At 42.5% G+C, this 20,604-nt stretch overlaps 1 protein-coding gene across 3 annotated transcripts in view; it reads left to right on the forward strand.

The window, feature by feature from the left end:
- GRIP2 (glutamate receptor interacting protein 2) overlaps positions 1-20,604 on the forward strand; it is a 114,359-nt gene that overhangs the window by 27,533 nt on the left and 66,222 nt on the right. For all 3 annotated transcript variants that reach the window (XM_019536799.1, XM_019536797.1, XM_019536798.1), the window contains exons 2-7: positions 4,811-4,891; positions 12,202-12,337; positions 13,185-13,330; positions 14,433-14,519; positions 14,848-14,923; positions 15,419-15,564. In XM_019536799.1, the coding sequence (XP_019392344.1) occupies positions 4,811-4,891; positions 12,202-12,337; positions 13,185-13,330; positions 14,433-14,519; positions 14,848-14,923; positions 15,419-15,564 (672 nt within the window). The remainder of the gene's footprint in view (positions 1-4,810; positions 4,892-12,201; positions 12,338-13,184; positions 13,331-14,432; positions 14,520-14,847; positions 14,924-15,418; positions 15,565-20,604) is intronic.

Raw genomic sequence — 20,604 nt, forward strand, 5'->3', positions numbered from 1 at the left:
GTATAACAACTCCATTAAAACCACTTTGATTGGCAGAGCAGGAAATCAGCTGAAAATGAACAAAGAGCTGCTCGGCAGGGAATCTAACACAAGTGAATGCCAATTCACACTTCGACAGGCAGCCTGTGACAGCTTCCCTGACTGTTCAAACATTTTAGCCAGATAATGAGCAAAAGCCAAACAGTTTTAGCATAATCAGCCGTGTTTGGAAAGAAGAAGTGGAAGAGAAAGGGGAACCTTTGTGCTAATTATTTGCCAGCTGATCCAACTGGCAATGGAATAACAAGGGAATTCATTGACCAGCATCCCTGTTGTATGTCTAATTATAAGCAGTGAATGCAACTACCTTGCTCTTAGCTGTTACGGAGGCTGCTTATTAATGGGAGGGCAATACGGTTACCATGCGTTACTTTCTAAAGTGGTTTGTCAACAGGTATAGCACTTTTTGGAGTGGGGAGAATAATTGTTACTGATGTGAAATTTCATATCGTTATCTATTGGGGTTACCACAGGGAAATTCAGTAGAGAAGCACTCTGGTGGCTGACTAGTCTGCAGTGGCGTATTGATGAGAAACAGATGGCTAGCTGCCTTACTTTGCTAGCAGATTATTGAGCTGGCTTCAGATTGTCTTTTGTGGTTTCCCAGTAATATAGGGCTCCCATTTGCTGTGTGGTATGTTGCCTTCAGTGCGGCACCTTGTGTTATAGCAGGCAATAATGTCTCTCATTTAGAGGAAAAAAATGGTTTCCTTTCCTCTTTACAAGTTCATAATCCAAGTGGCTCAATGCCATCCTAAACTAATCAGTAGCCACAAAACCCAAGTGTGCCGTTTCTTAATGGCACAATCTGGATCTCTTGTGGTCCAAGAATGGCAGAGCTTTGATGAGCTAACTGTATCAACAGCAATTGCTGGAGCAGAAATGCTGCCTGAGAAGCCATCTGCATACTCACTGTAGGACAAGGTTAGTTTGATGGCTTGATAGCACCAGAAAAGGGAAATATCTCAAGCCTTACACATCACTCTCATTAGGTGTTTTCATCAGAAGGCAGAGTGCTCATAGGGTCAAAGCAGCATTCTCTTCTTTCACTGTGTTCTGGGTTAGTAAACTTCTGGCTAATGTACACGCTGCGAATGCATGAACCTCTTGTCTTCTTCCCACGTACTTAGGCACTGCTGCTGGGAGGAAAGGAGGGGGCTGTGAGAAACTTTTCCAGCTGCTCAGCATACTCGCTCCCTGAAGCACTCAGGAAATGGAGGGGAAGAAAAGGCACAAAGAATCTGAGATTCATGCCAGTCAGTGGTGTGAAGCTCTCACCCTGCACCAGTATCAGTATGGTAAAGACTGGCTTGGACCCTGACTGATTTAGGGGGTGGGTAAACAAGAGGAGTTGGAACCCTACTTCTGCTGTTAGTTTGCTTCCACTGGAGAGAACAGATGCCATGTGGGAAGAGACGCTGTAGGGCTCAGAAGGCATGTACTCCTGCAGAGGTCACAACAGGCCTAGCCTGAGCTCAGGTATGAGAGCCCTGTGTGTAAAGTGGCCTGGCTGCATGGCCAATACAAGTTGACAGTGCCCAGATTAGTGACCAAGGGACTGAAATCCAAAGGGGCAGTTTGGACTTGCATCACAGTTCGAGGTCCGTTGTGAGAAGCTGAATTCCCTTCATTAGTTGTCTCTTCTCATTGTGTTCTGTGAGTCGGTGAGTAGAAGTATGAAACGACTTGCCAGAGACAAGCCCTTGCTGACCTCTGGCTTAGATTACCGCAGTGCCAGGCCTTTGGCTGCCTTTGGCTTCATCATCAAGGACCTACTGATAAGGAGACGCTGGACAATTTTACTTCTTAAAACTAGGTTGCTGAAGCTGAACTGCCACTAATAAATTAAACTATGTCAGGAGTTGTAAAGCCCAGCCATAGCTCTGTCCCCTGCCTCTGATCACTTCGGGGAGCATTTTTGCTATAAATGCAAATTAACTTTGAAGCATTTTGCTCTTAGAATTGGGGCCATGCTATGCAAGCTCTTATCAGAAATCAATGGCTTGGCCTCATGCTTGTTTTAATTATCTACACAAGTGCAGCCTGTTTCAATGTCAGTATAAACAGCATGAGCCGTGCTGCCAGATCTTTTAAAAGGGGATGTAACTGTCAGCCCGGTATTATTCAGCAGAGATATTACCTGTTTCATTCATTCCTTTTTTTGAAAGGAACTGCCTCACTCTATTTTGCAGCACTCATCATTACAACACAGGCTAATGGCAAATTTATAGATTGACCAAGGGGGCAGGTTGACCTCAGGTCTAGTTCTGAGACAGAGAGAAATCTTTTGGCCATCAGAAATCTTCCTTTCAATGTTCATAGGCAAACCTCAAAATTATTATAATTTTTTTAAGGGATTCTCCTTGATAGGCAGACATTGCACTTAAAAATTCAAGAATTCCCTTTTATTGCAAAGGTTTGGCATGGATCAGGTAAGAAGTTCATAGACTTACATTTATAGAAGTTAATTCTACTGTTGTCTTTACTCGTTTGGAGCAAAATTTTAAAATTCTTAATTGGACCAAAGATCTTCCACAATTTACATGGACAATCTCTACACATATCCATGGCTTTCAGTATGCTAAAAGTAAAACTAGACAAAGATTTCAGGCTCAAATTTTTTGTTCAAATACAACCCCCCCACACCCCCCCCCACCCTCAACAAAACCAAACCCCAAATACTGTAGACTGAGGCCAACCTAAGCATTTCCACAAATCCATGTCAGTGGTGGCAAACTGTTTCACATGGAAAAGATCTGAAATTATATTTTGAAAAAATGGAAGTTTCATTTCATTTAGCTATTTTCAAAATTTTTTTTTTTAAGTTTTATTGTAAATTCTATTATAGTCTCAGTGAACTTCAATAGTATTAAGAAAATTAAGTGTCTCAGATGAAATGTTTTGGGTCAAATGCATCACTTTGTTCAACCAAAGCAACATTTTTTTTTATTTTGGGACAGCCAGTGAACTGAAAAATCTATTAGTTCTGCTCTCAGTAAAATCTCATCATTTTTTCTTGAGCTTAAATGGAGTGGGTTGTTCTCGGTGTTCTTTGTCCTTAGTGAATCAAAACACTTATTGTATCTGACTCATACATAATTTATGGGGAGGGAAGGGAAGATTTTTCAGGTAACTTTTATTTAAACCAAATTGGCAATTTTTGAAATCTTCACAGCTAATGAAGCCAAGAGTTCGAAGGCACTCCAGGAATACAGTGATTGGGAATCAGGTTTACATGATACTGATTTCATAGTTTCTAAAAATTATTGATCTACAATATTCAACTTTTCTGAAGGGCCTCTGAGCAGGCTTTCTACATGAGTGACAGTGAAATCAGTAGGAGCATTTAGTCATTTAAAATGTGGCAGATGCCTGAGACCTTAATCCCTAGACTAGTGGTTCTCAACTTTTTTAACTCAAGGCAACCCCCACAATTAGACTTAAAGCACCACTTGTTTCATAGTTTTCATAGTTTCTAGGGTTGGAAGGGACCTGAGCAGATCATCGAGTCCAACCCCCTGCCATGGCAGGAAAGAGTACTGGGGTCAAACGACCCCAGCAAGGTGTACATCTAGCCTCCTCTTAAAGACCCCCAGGGTAGGAGCCAGGATGTTGTAAAATCCTGACTATAGAAAAAGTCCTTGACTATAGAAAAATAATAGAACAATTCTCAAATAACTGAGGAAGATCACAACATTGAATTTCTAGTCGAAGACTCTGGGTTGTTATTGTGAATTGTATTCATACATCTAACAGTGCTAACATTGCATGGCACCCAGGGGCACCTTTGAAAGGATCTTAAGGCACTCCAGGGTGCCTTAGCATCCTAGCTGAGAATCACTGCCCTAGACTTTTGAGCCATATTTCAGGTTGATTCTTCCTCTCAGCCTAGTCTTGCTTCCCTATATGGTTTAAGACTTATGCTAACTAAAGGATGCTGCAGGATTTAGACCATCCTAATGACCTGTATTTGAGAAAGCTGCTAGTAAAGCTTTCTCTGTAGTTGGAGTAGAGATACCAGATTAATGTATATCAGTTTCCAACAATTGCACTGCGTGCTTAACCAGTTCTGAAGATGTCATGATTGGTGATTTGGTTATATTTGAGGAAAGGTGGAAGGGGTGATTCTGGGATTTCCCCTTCAGCACCCTAACCATCTCCTCTCCCTCACTCCACCGTCAGTCTTTGTATTTAAGCCAGTATTGGGCCACGGTCTTTTTCATAGCGTTCTTTTCTATTACTGCCTTTTTAAAAAGTCTCTTAAGAAAAGGTGCTTTCTGTACTGTAACTGAAGCTGCAGCAAAGAAATTTGACTTTGAAATAATAGGATCTATAAGAATGAGCAATTTAATTCAAGTATGGTGATTTAGTACCCTGTTAGTGTCCTGACGTATTACTCCATTTCCAAAGACGGTAAGTTTCTTCACAAGCATAATGACAGGCTTAAAACTTGTGAGACTAATGTTACGGCTTTTCCTCATCTCAGCTGTTCCACATAATTACAGAAGTAAGGGAATTTGCTCTCTTTCTTAGAGGATTAGTTCCCAGAGAAATAAATCAGATAATATTATCACATCACTTTCTTCTTGTTTCTTTCTCCCCACCTCTACAGGACAGTGTTGCAAACTTAAATAGGGATTAAATTCTTTTTCACCTCATGCCAGTGACTGGCTTGGTACAGTCTATAGAAATGTTGATTGATGAGTTTTTAAAAGTAGCTGTGGCTTTCAATATAATCTTAGCATTTGTTTTTCTTTTCTTTCACTGTTAGATGATGGGCCTTACTCAAAGGGCAGCAAGGACTCGAGTGGAATGGAAGCAGCCTTGGTCTCCAGAAGGCAAAGCATTCCAGGTAAATGAAATTACTAGTTCTTGTTCCCACTCTCTTGCACGTATCCTCGCCCACTGTTGGTGTATCAAAAATCAAAGAGCAACAGAGTGCAGAAGAAATAAGTATTGGTAGTCTTGGCATGGGTGGGATGTAGCAGGTAGTTAGTGTACAGTTATATTCTGATTTGTAGTGGTTAAAATGTCCTGAATGCTAAACAGAGAAATGGAGAGAACTAGTCATTGCTCTGAATAGCTTAAAACCTGGAAAGAAAGAAAGAAAGAAAGAAAGAAAGGGAAAAAAGATAAAGGCTGGAGGAAGGAAGAGCTACCATATACAAAAGGGTGAATCATAGAATCATAGAAAATGAGGATTGGAAGGGACCTCAGGACATCCCTCTGCTCAAAGCAGGACCATCCCCCACTAGATCATCCCAGCCAGGGCTTTGGTGAGCCAGTCCTTAAAAACCTCCAAGGATGGAGATTCAACTGTCTCTCTAGGTTACCTGTTCCAGTGCTTCACCACTCCCCTAACGAGAGAGTTTTTCCTAATATCCAACCTAAACTTCCCTTGCTGCAACTTGAGACCATTGCTCCTTGTTCTGTCATCTGCCACCACCGAGAGCAGTCCAGCTCCATCATCTTCCAAACCACCCTTCAGATAAGGTGCCTCATAAGTGCACAGTAGAGGGGAATCATTATTTTCTTTGATCTGCTGGCAGTGTTCCTACAAATGCAGCCCAGCATGCTGTTAACCACCCTGACAACAGGGGCACACTGTTGGCTCATATCCAGTTCATTACCCATTGTAACATCCATGCTCTTTTCTACAGAATTGCTGCTTAACCAGTTGGTCCCAAGCCTATACTCGTGCATAGGATTCTTTTTTCCTATGTGCTGGACTTTGCACTTGTCCTTATTGAACCTCATGAGATTTCTTCTGGTCCAGTCCTTCAATTTGTCTAGGTCACGCTGAATCCTAGCCCTACTTTCCAGTGTATCTACTACTTCCCTCAACTTGGTGACATCCACAAACTTGCTGAGGGTGCACACCAGCCCATCTTCTAGATAGTTAATGAAGATATTGAACAAAACTGGCCACAGGACCAACCCCTGCGGTACTCCACTTGATACCTGCTGCCGACTAGTCACTGAGCCATTGATCACTACGTGATCAGCCCGACGATGCAGCTGATTTGTATCCACCTTACAGTCTATTCATCTAACCCGTACTTCCTTAGCTTGCTTGCAAGAATGCTGTGGGAGACCATGTGAAAACCCTTGCTAAAGTCAAGGTAGATCACCATCCACTGCTATCCCTGTATCCACAGAGCCAGTCATCTCATCATAGAAGGCAATCAGATTTGTCAGGCATAACTTGCTCTGGATAAATCCATGCTGACTGTGCCTGATCACTTTTTTCTCCACTAAGTGCTTAGAAATGGATTCTTTGAGGACCTGCTCCATGATTTTGTCTGGGAACTGAGATGAAGCTTTCTTTTCTGTTGTTTCCCAGATCATCCTTCTTCACTTTCTTAAGGATAGGTACTGTATTTGCCCTTTTTTCAGATGTGGGGGACCTCCCCCAGTCGCTGTGAATTTTCAAAGATGATGGCCAGTGGCTCTGCAGTCACATCAGCCAATTTCCTCAGCACCCTCACATGCATCCCATCCAGCCCCATGAACTTTGAAGTCAAATTTTTCTAAGTAGTCCCTAACCTGTTCTTTTACCACTTTGGCTGCTCACCTTCTCCCCAGACTGTGCTGCCTGGTACAGTAGTTATGTTATCTTATATACATAACTACCTTCACCTGTCTCTGTCCATGGTAATTTTAGTTCTCTTAGCTGCTGCTATTAACCATTTACTTGGTGTTTAGCACTTGCCTATTTTGTCCAGTAACTGAGGTTATTGTCTTCGAAAACCTTCCCCTTCCACTCATCTCTCTTCCTGCTCTACTAGCTTTCCCATGAGTAGCATGACTCCTCTCACTTCGCTCAGCTACTTCTAAGGGTCTTCTTCCACATGAATAATCAAAAATAACCACTCACTCTGTTCAAGGCACAGAACTCAGTGAAAAGAAGTTGTGGTGTAGGGCCAGTTCTGAATAGGCAAGTATGTGTCTTACAAGGTGTAGACAGAAGTTATTTTTGTTGTGTGGCTGTCCCCTTGAAAGCGCTCTATAGCCATTCCCAAACAGGAGTACACAGGGGGGCTTCAATCCACCAGCCTCCAGTCCAGCGCTTGTTGGGCAAAGCCCAACCTGAGCTCTCTCCCTTTCCTTCTCTCCCCTTCCCATTGTGCAGAGAGCACTGGACTGGGAGGGAGGGAGTAGGGCTAGGGGAGAGAAACTGCACGTCTGCAGCTCCTCAGTTGGATTGCTTCCAAATTGAAGCTTGATCCCCCAACCCAACAGCGAACATCTGTTGAGCCAAGAGGGTCAGACTAACTCCTAGTGCTTTCTGTAAAGCACTATGAGTTAAACTAGAGAGCTGCACATCTACAAGTGCCTACAATTGACACCCTTTAAATAAGACAGCTAGAAGCTGGAGATACGAATGAGCCTCAAACTTGAGAAAATTTCACTTTTAAAATTGGGCCAACCATGGGGCCCAAGCCCACTAAAAATTTCCTATACATAGCTGATAAATTGAAACAAATTTTAAAAAATATATGAGAAAACATTGATATATCAACTTTTTTATTTCCACAGATTCCAAACAGACCCATTTGTGTTTGCTTATAAATTTCTCATGACACTTTTTACATCGAATTTTTAAATTGTAACCATAATCAAAATGCAGCTTGACATATTGGCTTCAGTAAATGTTTTTTAAACACTTGGGTTTTCAGTAATGGAAAGTATCAGGAATGGCTTCAGTTGGGAATGCAATGTGGTGCAAAAAAAATCAAGAAAAATTTAGGAAAGGCTTGAAAAACTGGAAAAATATTTAACCAGAATTAGCTTCTTGAGGACTCATGCTAACAAACACAGTTAAACAGAGTTGACTTGGACTATTATGTATGATGTCGTCTTGATTGGTAGCTTTGTAGTTTTCAGTAAAAATTCATGTTAGCATTGATTTGCTTGTTGAATTTAGGCTGAAATTGAAGAATCATTTTGGCCAGAACTAAAAACAAAATGCAAGAAAAAACCCTGAGTAGGAAGTGAATGTTATACTTCAGTTTTCCATTTCAAATTTGTCTGCTTAAAAAATTAGGTAAATGTATTTTGGAAAAACCAGCACAAATACTAGCAGCTTTCTTTTGCTGAGATGGAACCAAGAAACTTCAGACAAATAAAAATATGTTACAATTTTTCTTTCTTTCTTTCCCTCTCCTTATTTAACCACTGAATTGAAAAAATCTGCACAGCCCTTGTTCTGAACAGTATCCATTAGGCTTCACAATGACTAGACACAAAATTAAACATGACAATGCCTGATTATGTCAAGTACTAAGCTGTTTGACATTGGGTTAATTACCATGACTCCTCAGTTATGTTCCAGCATGACATAATTGTTTCTAGTGTAATCCAGTCCTTAGAGATCCAAGCAGGTGAAGGAAAAAGGGAGAAGTTTTCACTATTAGTGCTAGTCCCAGAGATCTTCTGTAGCCCGTGGTTGTGATCCATTGCCTTTGAGCAGTGTCAGATGGAATATTTGGGATGACAAACACGCTTCCTGACAAAGAATGGTATCTGAAGACTTACACCCAGCTGTTCAAGTAGGAGTAGTAGGGAGAAAAAGACATTGGATTTGGGTATTTTGGGGAGAGTGGGAAATGGACAAATATCTACCCCTGCTCTGCTGCCTTTGCATCACTCAAGGCATCTGGGTCACATTGGCATCAGGAAACAGAGCAGCTGGGGATCCTCAGCTCATGGCCTCTCTGGGGCACTAGGGTAGGAGGGTGTATGCTCAGAGTTTCCTGTAGTTTTACGCATCCGGTCTGTTGGAACAGACCGTGGTCTAATCCATAAATCATCCTGGAAACTAAACTGTTATCTTTCCGTCCCCAGTATACAGGGAGAAAAAAATATTTGAAAATCTTGTAAATATACCAAAACACTGACCCTAAAGGAGCCTTACTAGGGGTGAGGAGGTAGTTAATGTGCCAAGCCCAGCCAATCACTGGTTTCTTTGCGATCAATAAAACATAAAGGCGCCAACTGCAATGTGTTTTGTAATGGGTCGTGATTGAAATCCCAGACTAATTTCATATAAGCTACTGGTCAGCTGTTTCATTCCAGGGGTTTTGGGGTGGATGTTGAGCTGTTTGCCAATAAACAATATAGCTGACTTGCCTTTTCTTAAGGGTCTTGGAATGAAAGAGGCCCCCCGTAGCCAGCTCATTTATGCTTGGGGTGCATGTGCATGTGTGGGTGAGAGAGATTTGCAGGAGTGTGGATTGGTGTTGGTCAGCGACTGCCATTGCTTACCTTGAAATAAAGACAAGTGATTCTCTGTGGTCATTTTAAGTGGCAAGTTTCTCCTTGAACCTGGAAGATGGATAATTGGACTATGGGAGTCCTCATTTTAAACACTTGTCAAGGACCCAAATTAAGCCCTATTGAACAGCTAATAATCTCCCCTTACGGTACCATCTGTGTTGATCAGTCATCTCTTCGGTTGAAAGCAGATTTGTGAGATAGTGCCGGATGGCACTCCATTTAGAACAGCAGGGAACAGCGAGGAAGTCTTTGGCAGTTACTGCAATCTTGGATCAGTGAATCGAAAACAAAGTTACTGTACTGGGCATGAATCAAATGTGTTTGCATTTAAAGAGCAGGAGCATTGTGGACATGACACGTTACAATGCGTCATCCCTGCCATGTTAAATGGAGGCACAGCAGTGATTGAACACCTTCCAAACCAGCCCCAGCTTACAAAGAGGTCCCCGACTCGCATTAATCAAGTGCAGAGACCCCTTGTGGGGATATGCTTTACAAAGCAGCAGCATGTAGAGTGACTTACGGCAAGGTGCAATTTCTTGTATTACTGTGGCACTGTGCAAACAGCAAAGTGCCAGTCGGATTTTGCAGGGCAATTGTTTGATGCTTTGTGGTGCCAAAGGACAAAGTCTAATTTTTGAATGAAGTGGGAGAGGGGAGCTCCCAAACCCTGCAAATGAAAAGAGCTACTGTAGTAATAAATTATTTAAGAGACGCCTTGTTGCCATGCCTGGAAAGTGCAAACACTATAAATGTTCCCTCTCTGTGGAGAAAATCTGATTTGAGACAGAGGCATTAGTCTATCCTGATAAACTCACTCTTGACTGTTCACTGTAAAGCTGCAAGATTTTTAACTTGTGTCCTCTGAAGTCCAGATCTAGAGTAGTGCATTGCAGATGGCCATCAATGCCTATATCGCGCGGAAGATTTTGTTCTTTAAAATCTGCATGAACATTTAGTCACTCAGAAACTGGAGACCAACAACTCAAAATGTAGGCAGGTTCTGTGCAAATGTGCTACACGAAGCTCTGTTAGGGCCCCAAAATACTTTGAGTTGCTACCCTGCTTTTCTAGTCCTAGCCTGCCTCTGGCTATGGACAAACACCAGGGGCTACTTGTTAAGCAAACTTTCTGTTGCTTGCAGCTCAGCTGAACTTTGAATCCTGGTGTCAGAGATGACTGGTGAATGCATTGCCCTAGCTCTTCCCCTCAACCAGTGCTGACTGCTTCCAAATCCCACCCCCCATGACCTTTGTCTTCCAACCACTTCCAGTTTTTCCATTCAGAAATACAAACCACTCGCTTGCTTTAAAAGGTGAAAAGATTGGTTTAACCTGATAATTGGCACCAATCTAGTGATTATTTGTTTTGCTGATGGAGGAAGGGCAGTATCACTTAACAGTTGCAAAGAAATGAGAATGTGCTCATAAAATAACAGGATGATAAGGGATTTAAGTACCACAGAACTGATCCTGTTGTAAATATTTATAACCAGCTTGTCTTGCAATGGATGTAAGCAGGCATGTCTTACCAGTGACTGTCTTTTTGACTCCAGTTGGGTATTTTATGGGAAATAAGAAAACATCATGACTTAAATGGGAAAGCTGAGGTAGAGCAGAAAAAGCTCATCTCCCTAGCAGCATGTCTGGATGCCATCGTGCCGATAAAATCTGATTCTTTTCCGTTTTGTACTCCGCATTTTTTTATGTCACTTGTTTGGGCTTTGTCTAAATCCTGCTCCTTTTTCCTCCACGAGGTTCTGAGATCCACCCTGTTCTGTCTCTTGAGGTGGCTAAAGTGTTAGTCTAGGCCCACAACAGCTCCATCGTAATTACTGTCACCCCTCAATGTCCAGCCCTGCTAACATATGTGCGCTCCCCCTTGCTGATCTAGACAATTTAGCTGCTGAAGCAGTTTTCCTGGGTCATTGCTTTGGCCACAGCATCAGATGCGAATCCTTCCTCTGGGCCCCTCTGCTTCACTTTGTCAAGCATCATCTTGTCCTTTTCATCCATGCCTTTCACAACTCTGTCTCCCTAAGAGTCTACTCTTGTCTGTTATGTCTGCTTATTCTGCTCCACCTGCAAATGTGTCAGTCTTTTTTGCAAACCTCCCCACAGTATCTTCTGTCCTTACGCACAGACCAGTCTTCCTCAACTGATATTGAAGGTCCCCTCCTTCAAATCCATCCATGGATCTTTTTCTATTTCAAGGTCTTTAAGAAAGCAGCTGATTTAATGATGCACCTATGGGCAGGTAGGGTGACCTGATGCAATATTTTTAAGAATTATGTAGAAAAGCAATTGAATATGTACTTTTTAATAGTATCCCACTTCCATCTCTCTCTGTCACTTGTCCCCTTACAACGTCAACTCTTTGCAGTGGGGAGTGGCATAAGTGAATCCTGACTGATCACGGCTTCTGAGCGCAAGTCTAGTCTAGATTGTTAGTGATGGTGTTGCTCAGGGTGCACCTTGCCCAAGGAGTAGCTACAAATACCTGTCATGATCCCAAATACATAGCAGTGATGTGGAAGAAGTTATACTTTTGTTTGAGTTTCTGTGAAAAGGGATGTTGCTTCAGAAGTTAAAAGTGGGAAATGGGAGTACTATCTTGAAGGAAACAAACCCTTCTCCCATCCTCATTTTTCCTCTCCCTCCAGTGTTCACTGTCTTATTTTTTCCCTTTATCCATCATGCTCCTGATACCTCATTCTCAGCTCTGTTCATTTTAAAGGAAACAAAGCTGTGCATAAGCCCAGCTCCTCTGACTCAAATACTCATAGGGATATAGCACTTCATTGGCTTGACCAAACCATCCGTTCCACTGAGACACTCATGGTGATGGTGTTGGCTTGATTTCTTTTCCAATATTTCTCTTCAGAGGAATTCAGAGGAGTTACCATTGTGGAGCTGATTAAGAAGGAAGGAAGCACCCTCGGGTTAACCATATCAGGGGGCACGGACAAAGATGGAAAGCCAAGAGTCTCCAATCTGAGGCCAGGAGGATTGGCAGCAAGGTGAGAACTCTGCTTGGAGAGCGTGGCATATGGACATGGAAAGAAGTAGCTTTGGATAATGGCTAATGAGTTAGCTTGGGGCTTGAACGATGCTACAGAATGTAACATTTTATTCTAGCGAGTAGAGTTTGTTCCATTGTGAGCTATTTCCTATGCAGTGAGCATGAACCAGCAGTTTGAGAGCACATTTTGGAATGGTTTAATGAGAATGGTTTGGAGGGTTTCTTTTGATCCAGCCAGTTATAAAGGTAAGTGGCTCTACACAATTGGAGTGGTTTTTTTCATGATTGCACCTACATAGTTGAATACATCCTGGCTGCATAGTGGTTTAAATCTTGAACCAGTTTGACAGCTGAATGTGGGTTTGACCCTAAGACTTAACACTATCGATATTGGATCAACTAGGAGAGTGGGTGAGAGACAAAAGGGTGAAGGAGAAGAGAAGAGGAAAATTTGAACATTTTTTGTAGAGAGCAGGCAGGGAAAAACCCAGAATTTGTCTTGCTAGTTGCAGTTTTTATTCAGATGATGTACTTGATATCTGCCTCTGGCTTGCCTGTGAAAGTTTTCACAAAGGTGAGTGGCATGGAGAGAGGTTGTGAACACCTCTTTTTCAGTTGTTCTTATTTGTCTGAATCTGAATGCTTGCCACTTAGAAAATTCAGTAGACTGGCAGGTTTACCATCCCTCAGCCACAGGTGGGTCATTTTTATATTCCGTTGGATAAAACGGCTAATCCATCTTTGATGGGGTGTTCAGAACACTGTCCTGTAGCAAAAGGTGCACCAGACCATCCAGAGAGAACATAATGGAGAAGACTTTTTTGTTACCATTCGTTTCTTTACAGAAGCGACCAGCTAAACGTTGGAGACTATATCAAGTCAGTGAATGGTATCAACCTGACTAAACTGAGACATGATGAGATTATAAGCCTGCTTAAAAATGTCGGGGAAAGGGTGGTACTAGAAGTGGAGTATGAACTACCCCCAGCTGGTGGGTGCCTCTCATTTCTTTCTTTTTGTGTTTGACTATCTGTTCCGGGATGCATATGAGTTTTGTTTATTGTTCTGGCCTTCATCACCCAAATGTTTAATGGGGCACATCCCATTTTCATCTGTCTGTGAAACTTTGGTGGAAGTGCTGTTCTTCAAGTTCAGTTAGAGCTCTCCTCTTCCAGCATAATGGGTACCCGTTTGTGCGCACTAGCTGGAGACCGCTGATTAGATTTCTGTTGCTTTACTGTGACTTGACAGTAAATCCTGACCTGAATCCCAATGCCACCTTATTGGGGCTGTAGTACAAAGTATTATTAAAAATCTTAAGTATGCATTGCCAGACCTCTGCTTTTTCTGTTCAAACTGTGTGTAATGTTTTGGGCACTATGCTTTTTGCATAGGTGGGCTGAGAAAATGTACTTTCTCTAGTTATTAGATGAGCTACTTCATCTACAACGAAGATTGTCTTCTCATGTTTTGGAGAGTTTTGGCTGAACTTTTCTCAAAAAAATGCAAATGGGGGGAAAAAAGTGTGGGAGGAGGGGCACTTTCAGAGCATCTGTTCCTTAAGGGTTTTCCACCATACGAATGGTGCTCAGCATACACATACTCCCATCTGCCCAATGCAACCAAACCAAAGAAAAAATATTCAACAACAATTCAACCTAAACCAAGAGGTGGGAATATAGTCTGTGTAATATATTTAGCTTAAACACAACTGATTTCTCCCTAGGATCAGTTTAAAACATTTGCTTAACCTTCTTGAAGTAAAAAAAAATATATATTGAGGGAAAAGCCCAACTTTATACACTGAGGATTTTAGATTTCCTTATTCTTTAAAGTCCATCTCTGACTTAATATTTTTTTAAATAAATTTGAATTTAGCTCATATTTATGAGAGAGGCCGCTGGCTTTTGATTGACACTAATCACATTAAAAGTGTTTGAGAAATGGCAGGGTTTCATTTGAATGTCAAAGTATTAATCAAGTCGAATTGGAGGAAATATAGACTACATGTAGCTGTAGCTTAATGTTATTTCCAAGAGTTAAGGGAAGAAAAAGTTTATGTTTATTCATCTTTCTCTTTTTTTCTTGTGTAGCACCAGAAAGCAGCTCTGGCATTATTCCAAAGACTATAGAGGTGTCTCTGTACAAGGAAGGCAACAGTTTTGGCTTTGTTCTAAGAGGTCAGTAACTCCTGTGATGATATTGATAAAGACCGGGTAAACAAAATGCTGGTGTGAGCACATTTGAAAGCAGAGTGGAGGGAGGAAAGAGATAAGAGAAAATGAGAGTTGAAAACCTTGGATGAGAAACAGAACTGTGACCTAATGTATGTACTAAGCAACCTTCAAGGACTGCTGGCTGGCTCACTATCCAGAGCAGACTTGCTTGCAAGCTGTGTCAGCTCTTACATAAAAACTGTCTCCGGTCCTCCATCACCCACAATGAGAGAGTAAGGACTTGCAGATCCAAGGACTGCAGTTACTCATGACTTTCCTGGTTTGGTCATAGGGGGAGCCCATGAAGACTGGCACAAATCCAGGCCATTGGTACTCACGTATGTGAGGCCAGGTGGCCCAGCAGACAGGTAATACTCTTTTTTTTTTTTAACGTCCTTCAACAGTGGCATTTAACAAAATGTTCACACAGCTCTGATTAAGCAAATTTCAGATATAATATCCACTGGCCCTTCTTGCCTGCATCTCCAAAGGACTTAATTATAGCTTTCAACGTAAAGTCTTTTGGGAGAAGACACCTGTGAAGTTATGAGTCCTGTACCAATATGTGCATGAGATGGCTAGCTTGATAAACCTTGGAGCCAGGTAGGGAATTTTCTATTATGCTTAGAAGTTCCTCTTCCAGAAACAATTGCTTAATTAATTGAATGCAGATCTCTCAAGGGCCAGCATTGTTAGGCTAGAAGGTCACACATTAAGGGGTCTGAGGCAAAATCTTTAATCTCAAACTACTAATTAAAAGTGACGGGCCTCAGACTATAAATATCCTAAATGACTGTCTGGGGAAGTACTCAAATCATGTTTAATCAAGATTTTTACAGAATTTTGCTTGTGGCTCCCTGCAGGGAGGGGTCCTTGAAAATTGGGGACAGGCTGCTGAGCGTCGATGGGATTCCCCTTCATAGCGTGACTCACGCTGACGCACTGAATATCCTGCGTCAGTGCAGCCAGGAGGCGCTCTTCCAGATTGAGTACGACGTCACCATCATGGGTAAGGATCACTCAACTGGGGGTGGAAAAGGCAGTTCTGGGCTGGAACTTCTCTGGGTGCTTGCAAAGTGGTGTCAGACAAAGCTCTTGGGTCAGAGGCAATGTCTTTTATTAGACCAACCAAATAACAGGGGAAAAAATGTCATTTTTTTGCAGGCTTTCAGGTTCAAACATCTGACCTCACGCTGAGGAAAATTCAAAGATTGTAAAAGTTCTCCTAGGCAGTAAAGGGGGAGGTACAGGGTGGAAGTGTGTGTGCTCTTATTTGTGACAGCTGCGTGAACTGGTTTAGAGGATGCCAACTATGAAGGTATTAAGAAAAAGCAAAATCTGACTTGTGATTGGAAAAGCTCAAAGAAGGTTGAGATGATTAGATAGTTAAAACCCCATTGATTCTGATGGCACTAGGGGTCCATTTTAAGAGGTGATATTGCTAGCTAGGCAAGGTTACAAGGACAGGACACACAAGAGGCTGGAGACGAAGGGGTGCAGAACAGGGTTGTGTGCTTCTTGGGAAGACAGCCAAGGCCTGTAGTAAGTGTATAGGGGGCAGATGAGTTGATTTCAACAAAAAGTTGGACACAGGCATACATTTTTTTTGGTGCTAGATTTTGAACATGCCTTGTTTGGGGACGTTGACTTTCAGAGATCTATATACAAGTCTGCTTCTACTGGGAGCGTACCATTTAAACTAGAATTGTTTCAAGGGAACTCTCAACTAGACAGAAAAAAAGTTAGCGGAGGGCAGAGTATTTCTAAAGCAATTTCAACACAAAAGTATTGGTACATTTTTGATCTGCAAACCAGAGGTGGGGAGGTTATTAGCTGCTGTATAGCAGTTTAGAGCAGACTTTGGACTGCCTAGCTGTTGCTGCAGGGAGCAGAGTTAATGAGTTTAAGTTTACCACACGGTCCGAAGCTGTGTTAGCTATGGAAACTCACTGAGCTGTTTCTGAGACTCCGATGCCATGTACCAGTCTCCAGACGGGTTTCCACCACCACTGGAGCCACAAGCTGGACCAGCTATTTCTGGAGCCTTTTCTGCCAAGCCCACAACCCAGGCCAGCACATCTGAGCTCAGGAGCCAGGGAAAGAGGAGGTCTAATGAGATTGGATCGCTTTCTGATTTGCCAGCAAGTTAAGAAATCGAAGGAGTCTGTGGTCCGGAGAGCACTAATGATTTTTTCAAGGAGAAAGGGAGTAAAGGAGAAAGGGCTTAAAAGTTGTGCTCCTACCCCCACTGTGCAGTATTTTGGGAGCTTTGTATAGTGAGTTTGGCCATGTAAGAAGATGACTGCAGAATAATTTGTTCCTGACATAGATGAACACAATTTCAGTCAACAAAGGCTTCAGGGATTTACTTTTTTCCCCTTGAAACATCTTTTCCACCCAGCTGTGTTTCTCTCCCTTCCAACACAATGTCCACACAAATAAGTTGAAGGTCCCGCTCTGGCTGGTGTGGTTAAGGTGCAATGGTTTCTGTCCCAGCAGCATGCAATGGAGTGAATGGACTAGCGGTCACATCTGACCCCTGTGAGTCCCAAGCCAGGAGTAGGTTACACCTAAGACAAAACGTGGGGTTCTTTTGGCTTGAACTCACAACCTTGGGCCTGGAGCATGATGCTTTAAGCGTTGCTGTGCCTGCACAAACATATACAGTCTACAGTCTCTTCTTGCAAGGGTTTCAGGACTGGAAGAGAGAGATTCAGATAACAAGGCATCGGCAGAGCTGAGTGAAAGAAGCTTGCACACTCATTACCTGCACTCTGCGTGGCTTGCCATGTTACAGTAGCCATCTCTCCTCGGCATAATAATTGTTCATCTACATCGTAACAATCCTGAGCCCTGTGCTCTGTTTCTTCAGTGTTATGGCTAGCTAATGTGTGGCTTTCTGAATACAAGTAGTTCCAGAAATAGCAATAGGGATGATCCACTTCAGTGGCCAGCTGTCGTAATTAGACAAATTTCTGAGCAGACGCAAACAATTAATGCTGGGCGAGAAGTGGGTTTTTTTAAGTTTTGTATTAGGCCTGGCTCATCTTCAGTGACTTTACACCTCAAATGTTGGGCTGTAAGAGGTAGTGAATAACCTTTGATATTGTAGGTCCATTCCCAGTTTAATCCTGTATTCTTGTGTCGTGGCCACTACTGGATGCTTAAAGGAAATCTGTAAAGGACAGTTCTTCCATAGAGGAAGTTTTTTACCTATCTCATCAGTGAGAAGTCTTAATTATCTTGCCCTGCTCCCCCGCTTTTTTTTTTGTTCATTTGGAAATGTGCAAAAATGTGACTTTTAATCCCATCACAGTCTGACGTGGACAGTTTTGCCAGCCTTCCACTAACACTGGAGGTGGGAGATGGCATGACACACCTAATAGTTAAACCTCTTTGCATGTAAATATGATCTAACCACCTCTTCACATCTAAACCTTTCTGTTTACTCCTGATCAACCCTGGACATGATCCTTAATATGAGATAATGCCCGTTATTAAGCAAAGAACAGGCCATGGCTCTACATTACCATCCATCAAGTCACTTCTGAGTGGACTGAGTCTTTGAGATGGAGCAAAGAAGCAACCGTCCCCTCTGCATTCGAGGAACAGGAGAGTCCTCTCGCTGGAGATGCACGTTTATAAATGCCGTACTGAAATGCTTCTGTCCATAGAGCTGGCAGCACGCAGCCCTGGTTTGGCAGGTACTTACAAGATGGAGCGAATCCAAAGTTACATATGCTTAAAAAGGGGAGCACAATGGCTTTGCCGTGACTTCTATTTTCCCTAATATGATTTTTATGGATGCTTGGCTTTTTATAATGTGCCCATCACATACGCAGATCATCCTCAGGTTCATGGGAGATTAAATCATCTTCATTCCTTCTGAATTCACTCTTGTATTCAGGTACACAGACCTCCCGGGGCCCCTGGTGGCAGAGTTGTCACGGTAATAATTAGTACAGATTGTGTCTTCCATCTGAGGAAATGAAAACTCCTTATAAGTGTTTGATTAAAGTAAATGTCTCCATGCTTCATAGAGGTGCCTACATTGCTCCATTTTACAGCTGGGGAAACCTGAGGAACAGAGCAGTGATTTGCACAGCAGGAGTGTGAGGAGGAAACCAGGGTTTCCATGGTGAAATCAGGCACTTTTAACTGTGCTTTCATGGTCTGTAAACTGGTCTTTTACTAATCAACTTGGCTGACATGTTCAAGGCCCACTTAGGAATTAAGCTGAGCTCCCAACAGATGAATAGGCATTGGGTGTCTAGGTCCCATAGGCAACTGAAAAGTTCTGCCCTCTTATTTAATGTAACATTTAATTAATAATGTGCTTAGCAAACATCAGCTTTTCTATGCCACATAGGCCCTTCTAAAGACAGTGGCCAGCATTTGAACAGAGACTGTGTAAACAGTGCTTAATTATTGGATTTGCCATGGCATGGGGCATTGGGCTTGAAGGCTTTTAGGCTTGACTTGCTGTTTGGGGAAGCTACTTGCTGGAGATGATGAATGGGTTACAAGGTGGGCTGCAGTTCCAGCCTCCTTTCCCTTTCCTTGGCTGCCTACCAGCCTATTGATTTTAGCTGGAGACTACAGTTCTGCATGGCTCTCTTGCTGAGGAAGCAGAGGGATTGTGATGTCCCACAGCATTAAATGAACTGCTGACTGCTCGACAGTAGCTGAGTAGCGGCAGAGTATCTGGCCTGAAAGGGTGGCATAGGAAACCATAAGCCTACGTAAGCAAACTCTTGTAGCCAAAAGGATTTACAGCTGATTGATAATGTCTGAAAGCAGGAAGCTCTGACACTGAGGTGCATTTGTGGCAGGAGAAATGGGTTTCCACCCTTTCCACTCTTTAGGGTAACAACTGAAAACATGTGGCTGCCAACCCATCTATCCATAAAACTGCTGAAAAACTGGGAGGGAACCAAGAAAGCTCCATATAAAACAGAAGGAAAACTGGAGCATCTCTTGAAGGTGCGATTGAGAAAATGATCTTCAAAAAGCAGCTGAAAAAACCCAGGCCTGTGGGTTTGGGTTAGGTGACAAATTTTCCTCCTGCTTATACAACATTAAAATCAGGGTATTGGCCTTCATGGAGAGCATGCTGAGTCTACAGTATCTGTGAGCAGATTTTAACAAAAGGCCTGATGTATTGATGCATTTGCACAGGATCTAGACAGTCTTCTCTTGTCTGCGTTGAGACCTTACAGCATTCTCATCCACAGAGAACTAGATCCACGTGACAGAGAAATAGATTTATTATAATTCCGCCCCGCGCCCTGAAAACCCCCAAACTGTCTTCCCTCTCTGGAGTAGGGAATTGAAAGACTTGTTTTAGTCCCTTCTTTGCTGCCCACTGACCAATCGTACACCTGGAAAAGTTGCTTGGAATCTGTGCCTCAGTCTTAATATCTGCAAAATGGGGGTAATGATATCTCAGCCCCAGATCTGTTGACAAGTGCAATTCGTTGTCTATAAAGCAGTTTCCACTTGCTATACTGAAGTCAGTCTAATCATGCAAAGTGCCATTGATCGTGCCAAAAATTGGTTCTTGCATTCCAGGACCAAATCCTATACACATTATAAAACTCACTGTGTGGCCTTGGTCCCTGGTCCATTAACTCAGCAGTAACAGATGTGTGGTTCTTGGCAAATGCGGAACATGTTGAGACGATCTCTTGCCCGAGTGCCGAGCCTCCAAACAGTTGATTAAAACTCTGTTGGCTTGTGGGATGGGATCTTACAATGAGTTGAGCCTTGCTCTATCTGCAGTGAACTAAGCATGCTTCCCAATTCCTGATCTCTCGTGTTTTATCTGTGCAATGGTACTCCCTGAAATACACAGGTGGCTAATTTTGGGGCTCCTTTACTATCACCTGCTGGTGCCATCCTTCTTTCCATGTTAGATGAGGATGCCCAATGCATAATAAGATTTCTCCAGGGTTGAAGCAGACAGCAGAAATTGAATCAACAGTGTGAGCAATCTGTGGTGCCTGCTGGGTTCTCTCAACATCTTTTTTTTTTTTTAATGAGTTTTGGA

Source organism: Crocodylus porosus, unplaced genomic scaffold (assembly GCF_001723895.1).
Source record: "Crocodylus porosus isolate Cpor-Errol unplaced genomic scaffold, CroPor_comp1, whole genome shotgun sequence".
NCBI lineage: Eukaryota > Metazoa > Chordata > Crocodylia > Crocodylidae > Crocodylus > Crocodylus porosus.